The sequence below is a fragment of the Metopolophium dirhodum genome, chromosome 6 (genome assembly GCF_019925205.1).
Source record: "Metopolophium dirhodum isolate CAU chromosome 6, ASM1992520v1, whole genome shotgun sequence".
Lineage (NCBI taxonomy): Eukaryota > Metazoa > Arthropoda > Insecta > Hemiptera > Aphididae > Metopolophium > Metopolophium dirhodum.
This window is the reverse complement of record NC_083565.1, coordinates 10415001-10421690: the sequence shown is the minus strand read 5'-3', so window position 1 is coordinate 10421690 and position 6690 is coordinate 10415001. Positions and strand designations below refer to the sequence as shown.

Genomic DNA, 6690 nt, shown 5'->3' with positions numbered 1-6690 from the left:
ATGGCATTACACATCAAATTAGATGCGTTTTTGAATACTGAACCAAAACCGGAATGGTTGAATCAGTTAAGAGTAACTATTGCGGTGGGTAAAAAGTTTGAGCAGAAGGGCGACTTCGAAAAAGCCGCAAAATGTTATGAAACCGTCTTATATTACGACCCTGTGGACACTAAAACGCGCGTCAAACTCAGCAAATGTTATCAGAAAATTTTACAACCCGAACAAGCGGCAAAACACCAAACTCATGCGATGCAGAACGATCCCAATTTACTCCAAACCATCGGGAACGAAGCCAGTGTAAACTTTGAATTGGGAAACTTTGAAAGCAGTTTAATGACTTACAGCCAATATTTTAAGCTAAGGAAAACGTCGTTTGACTGTAATCAAGGATTACTGAAAGTAAACAAATCAATATACATTTTAAAATCCCAACAATATATATTATAGTGAAACCTCTAAATACCGGTCACTCTTGGTCGCTGAAATGTTGTTAGTTATTTGACGGTATCCGCTATACAGACGATCCAGTTTGAAGAAAGTTTGTAGTTTATTCCAAATAAAAAAAAAAAGTCCTGTTTTTTGCAGGTGTCCACTAGGGTATGTTTCACTGTATTGTTATAGCGTTACAACTTACAATGTATTTTATATATAGGCGCACGTTTATTATTTGAGCATTATTCTAGTGAGCAATAAAAACGTGTTTTTTTCTTTGTTTTAAAATAATTCCAAGGAATCTTTATTAGTATATACTTTACGATTTACCTACTGACATATACAAACATAATTTATATACGTAAATAAAAATTCGATTTTTTTCACTCTCAAAAATGAACTATATTAACATAAACTTAAAATATAAATTGAACATGTAATTACCTATGCATAGAAAGACATGGAAAAACAAATTCTTAGGATATTGAAAGTTTGAATTGAATTCCTAATTTAGTACAAAGTTATGTGTAGTAATAGCTGGTTATGAATAGGTGTATGAAATGTGACTTAAGAAATAGGAACTATAAAAAAAGAATATTCATTTTTCTTAGGTCAATGAAGTTATGGACAACTATTTACCTGTTAATGGAATAATGGCTTGTTTAAAAGACGCAATGTTACAAATGATAGAAAATGAACCATTCATTGACTCAGATGCGTGTGCAAAATTAAATAGTTCTATAAAATTGAATAAAATTCACAAAGCTCACACTGAACGATTCCAAGAATCATACTATTTACGTGATATAGTACAAAACGTAAGGTTTTATAGAAAACAGCTGAATGTTTTACCCAAATACAATAAAAATGATAAATTAGTTCACGAACAAATCCAAGGAGTCGTTCACACGTTTGAAACAGCCAAAGTAAATATATATATATTATTATAATATAATATAATAAATATTAAAATATATATTTATGGGTTTAAGATTTGTAAACTATAAAAGTACTCAGGTACTCTCATAAAACAACAAATTAATAGTTATACGCTTATACTGTGACGTCATCATCTCTCAAACATTCTGACGGTTGTATTTTAGTTACTATATGCGTGTATTCTCTTCAAATCAAACTAAATAACGGTATAACACAAGCAGATTTTGGTTTTTGCAAAGTATATGGCTACATATATTTTTTTTTACTGCACATTAAGTTTAACAAAATAAATATTTGTGGCTTGGCGCGGCGCGACTGAGAGTAAGTAACGCCGGCTGCTACTAGTTCCCGGATGGGTGACCACCCGGGTTTGCAGTAGTAAAAATCTTGCTACACATACACGTGTTTGCTTGCCTACCGTAACAACCGTAACAACACCTTACCGTAGCAACTTCACCAACCATAGTTCATAATCCCCTACAACAGCTAATGGCTATAGTCGCTGGTTTATGTTCAATAAAAAATAAATAAAAATTGTTTGATGCAGAAAGACTTATACCGTAAAAAGCCATTTTACATGCACGTATGTCAACGACCGAATCGCCAGCTTAATGACCAGCGTAAAATCAAAGATATGGTCAAATTACAAATTTCCAAATACATAAATTCAATAGCCGAACACTGTTTGTCGGGCGAAATCGAATCAGCTCGCCGACAAGCCGAACTAGCCATGAAATACATGGACGAACATCGCCACAGACCATTGAAGGTAGTGAACGCCTTGTACGAAGTGATCGGTTTGGCTCTGTACTTTCTAAATCGGGATATACCCGAGTGGTCGGATGAGATGAACGAAAAGAGGATATTATTCATAATGGGATCGAGCTTTGACAAAAAAGACGCTTACAAACACGTTTATCACGAGTCATATTTCGGGCCCGATAACCGAAACAAGAGGTAAAAATGAGACGCATGCACATACTTTGCACACTAATATTAAAAACGCAATATACCATTATATAGTTGTACTATTATAGTTTCAACATTATATACGCACAATGCATAGACTCAGTGGCGTAATTGCGGGGGGGGGAACTTGCCCCCCTCCCCCCAGAAATGTTTGTGGGGGTAAAAGTATCATTTTGCCCCTCCAAATAATCCACGTTTAACAAGTATTCTTAACAAGACTGTTAACATAATATTATAATATTAAAATATTTTTTTCCTCAAATTACTTTATAAAAGTTTATACAATTTATTTTAGGTTTCTCATGTTGAATAATATTATGTTGACGTAGGTATTGTCAGTGTTACTGTTATTGCAATAATCGCATTATTCGTGACTATTATTATCCGTGGTTTGTGAACACTTTATTATCTTGGAATCGCGATTATGACTGCAGGAACGGCCGAACGGGAGGTTAATTTTTTTCGCCCCCCCCCCCCCCCCCCTAGACTTTTATCCAGTTACGCCACTGCATAGACTAACTTATTAACGTGAGCGAAATTATTATTATACACAGGATTTATATGAAGAAACTCACCAGGCAGTTAAATGGCATAGAATTATCCACGTACAGACTGTACCTTCAGTACGAGCGGATAAAATGCTACATGCATCTGAACGACTTCAAAGCAACGAGACCGTTAACGAAAACAATGTTTCACGACGCTTGCGCTTTGGGTAGTATCGCGTGGAAAGTCAATGCACTGATGCTGACGATGATCTCCGAGTCTAAATTAGGCAACGGGCTGCAATGTATAAAAACCATAGAGCTTATTATAACGCTTAGTCAAACTCTGGGAGACGAGAAGGTCACCGCGTTTATGAGAAAAGTATGATGTAAAAATCCATTTTACGTATATAACATGATATCAACATTTGATCATTAGTCATTACGTAAATCGCGTCTAGAATTTATGTTTGATTTTTTTATATTATTACCTGTAGTAATACGATCATTGGTGGTACTATTATCTGATTTAATATTAACTTTACATTTATTTGTGGTGACTCGGTGCAGGTTGGCCTCAGTCACTGTTCTGAGGTCAAGCACCGGCCGGCGTTACTAGTTCCCGGATGGGTGACCACCCGGGATTTTAGTGACAAATCCTCGCCCCACATACACGTGTTCCTCAACCAACCTCCCCACCTACAAAATGCTAGTTGCCGATGCTTAAAATCAATAAAAAAAAAAAAAACTACATTCATATTTTAAACTCTGTAATATTGAACAAAAATAATACAAGTATCACGCGTGCAAAAATCAATAGTTGATAATGTAAGTAGCCTAAATGATTTTATGTCATTTTATCATTGCCAAAAAAAGTATTTAATAATATCTATTAACTATAAATGGATATTTTTGATTTAGATATACCTTAGTATTATTGTATTCCATAAAGTTGTCCAATTTCAGTAATAATTATAATCGATAACAATTTAATCTATCATATGTGATTTATTATACGATTCATGTGGTGATTCATCATGTTATACGTTAAATATATTATCATTTTTATAAACAATATGGCTTATAATGTAGTTACTAAATTAAAATAATAATATCGGTAGCTATGTGCCTGTGTTTACCTACTATATGCATTTAATATGTATGTATGTAATTTAAAACTTTTTTCATTTACAGATAATATTATATACAATTTTTAAGTTACACTTTGACACAACGATATTTGTTGGTTTTTGAATTTCTAGTGTCATTATAATACCAAGAAAAAATTAAAAAAACTATAATGAATAATAATTATTAATATTTAATGAATTTGTCTAAATCTATAACATATTACTATAGGTATTAGCATTTAGGTATAAACAAATAACTACTAATATTATAGCATTAAAAAGTATCAATAGTTATCGCTAATTTGTATAATCCAATTTATGACGTTTTTAACACGATTATAAAATGTGTTATAATAATTAAAAAATATATAATGTCGTTGTCATTTATATATATATTTCTTTTCTACGGTATTAAGGTATTCTGTTAACTATAATGAAATAATCACACATCCAGGGACGTTTTTAATAATAAAATAAATGATTCTATAGATGTGGAAATTATTTGCCACTGACAAAGTGCGAGTGCCCGAAATGGGCACCGAAGAAGAGCGAAAAGCAGACTTGATAAACATCATGCCGGACTCGGAGAACATTCTGCTCATGGACAGTTTATTAAACCGTATCGACAGATTACCCAAGGAATGTCGATTGTCTCTGACGCTGGGAGAACCTTCAGGAGTCAACTGCGCAGATCACGGGTCAGACATTCGGCGGGAGCCCTTGATAATCGGTAACAGGTGGAAATGACAGGCATGGACTTGCTGTGAAGATGCCGCCTCGCCTGTTGATCGAGAAATTACCGAGACAATATTATCATTATATAATATGCACGATGCATAATAATGTATAATATTATATTGATATAATCAATGGTATAATATACTACACAATAATATGTGTGTACATAATAACACGGCAATAGAAACAACTGGTGGTTCGTCAACTGTCGGCAGTGTTCTGGAGTCTGGGGTATAGTATAATAATACGATATCTGCAAACGTTGTCACGCCAAAAACGTTAAAAAAAAAAAAAAAAACAAACTCATTCCACCGCGTGACACATCTCGTGTCGGTGAGCCGCATAAATCTTATAAATATTAATATCTTATATATACGCTATAGTATATTATAGTAGTGAAACTATTATACTCGTGTGCAATATACATATATATATAGGTATATAACGTGTATAATGTGAAAACGAGTGACGCGACAGACGTGGCGGCCTGCACACGTTGATGCGTAATATGCGCTTCACGGTTATCGGATGGCTCGCACGTATAATCGTGGTGGCGTTTTAAATACGCGTGAAACGCGTTGTCGCACACATCCGCCCGACAGGACCCACCGCGACCATCGCCGCCGCGGAGAATATTATATACTACCTATAACATTAAACACGACACTAATATTATGTATTATAAGTATTCGACGTACGTGTGTATGGCTGGTGGAAGTTGGTGCGCGCGGTATAATATATAATGTACAGGGTGCGTCTACACGGTCGCGTTAAGCCCTCGTGTAACTGTCCCAACCGCTTGAATGCTTTCGACTCGGACTCGGCGCGGTCGGTGGTGCGCACATAGGGCAGTGGATTTACTCCAATTTAGGTAGATACGACACCCCTAACCAGCCTAACCAGCGAGGAGTAGAGTATTGGCGGCAAAGGTGACCTACACTGGGTGGATGCTTATAGCATATTATAGCCATATAGGTTGGCTAACCTATACGTATGTAATATGGACGAGGGATGTCTTTTTGGTTTGCTCATTTTTATAATATATAGGTTGGTTAAAAATGCGGTCCACGGACAATGAGCGTAGATTTACCAAACGATTATCGATCATATTTTGAACAAACATCCGTCAACTCGCATCTATATCTAGATAACCGGCCATCCCTAGTCGATCACTTCAAAAGGCAAAAACGTAATATTCAAATTTCCGACTTACTAATAATAATCGTAGGTATATATTAATAAACAACAACAATATCACTACTGTCGACACCCTGTATATCACGTCGGCTTGTTTATGCACACATAATGGGCACTATAATACTACGTTTATGGGTATGTATTATATAATAATAATAATAATAATAATATGTACATATTTATAAATTATAATAATATGAACCTGTTGTGGCGCGCGAGCTGCTGCAGCGCTCTCGTCGCACGCACGCACCGCACGTCCGATACATCCGCCGCGATAATTAAATAAAAAAAAAATCAAATCGTAAATCGTGGAAGACAAAACGAGCGGCGACCGCGGCGGAATATTATTGTACGAGACGAAACGTCGTCTGTTGTAATCGCGTTATTATTATTCCTGGGCACACGGCGCGCGCGGTGCCGTAACCCTGCGCGGCCTTTCGGGGAAACCGAACAATGCGCGCCGGGCGCGGGCCTGTCGACAGGTCTCAGACCGCGTGTAAAATCGTTTGTGCCCGCGAAGAGACCGTGAAGAAACCGCGCGCGCGTGAGAATAATAATATTATACGCAGTGCGTCGTCGGGACGAGAGGTACCTATATATTATATTATACCCACATATGGGTGATGGTGTTATTTTGGCCGGTGGTGGTAGACGTCACTCGCCGGGCGAACGCACAGTTCCGTCAGTACGATATTATTTGAAGCGACGATTGAAGTAACGTACCGTTTTATACTTGACGGCGGTAAAATCGTCCGTCGACAAACCCGGGCCCCCCCACCCCCCACATCTTGCGCGCGAGC

At 36.6% G+C, this 6690-nt stretch overlaps 1 protein-coding gene across 1 annotated transcript; it reads left to right on the top strand.

Annotated features, from left to right (window-relative positions):
• On the top strand, positions 1 to 4702 carry LOC132946712 (outer dynein arm-docking complex subunit 4-like). The gene is made up of 5 exons (XM_061016770.1): positions 1 to 399; positions 1044 to 1358; positions 1919 to 2328; positions 2895 to 3207; positions 4445 to 4702. The coding sequence occupies exons 1-5, from the start codon at positions 1 to 3 to the stop codon at positions 4700 to 4702; spliced, it is 1695 nt and encodes a 564-aa protein (XP_060872753.1).
• The last annotated feature ends 1988 nt before the right edge of the window (positions 4703 to 6690 follow it).

Excerpts from the sequence above, each read along its gene's own strand:
- LOC132946712 (XM_061016770.1), top strand. The coding sequence starts at position 1 with ATGGCATTACACATCAAATTAGATGCGTTTTTGAATACTGAACCAAAA. Across the intron at positions 400-1,043 it reads GTAATCAAGGATTACTGAAA|GTCAATGAAGTTATGGACAA; the intron begins GTAAACAAATCA and ends CATTTTTCTTAG. Across the intron at positions 3,208-4,444 it reads TCACCGCGTTTATGAGAAAA|ATGTGGAAATTATTTGCCAC; the intron begins GTATGATGTAAA and ends ATGATTCTATAG.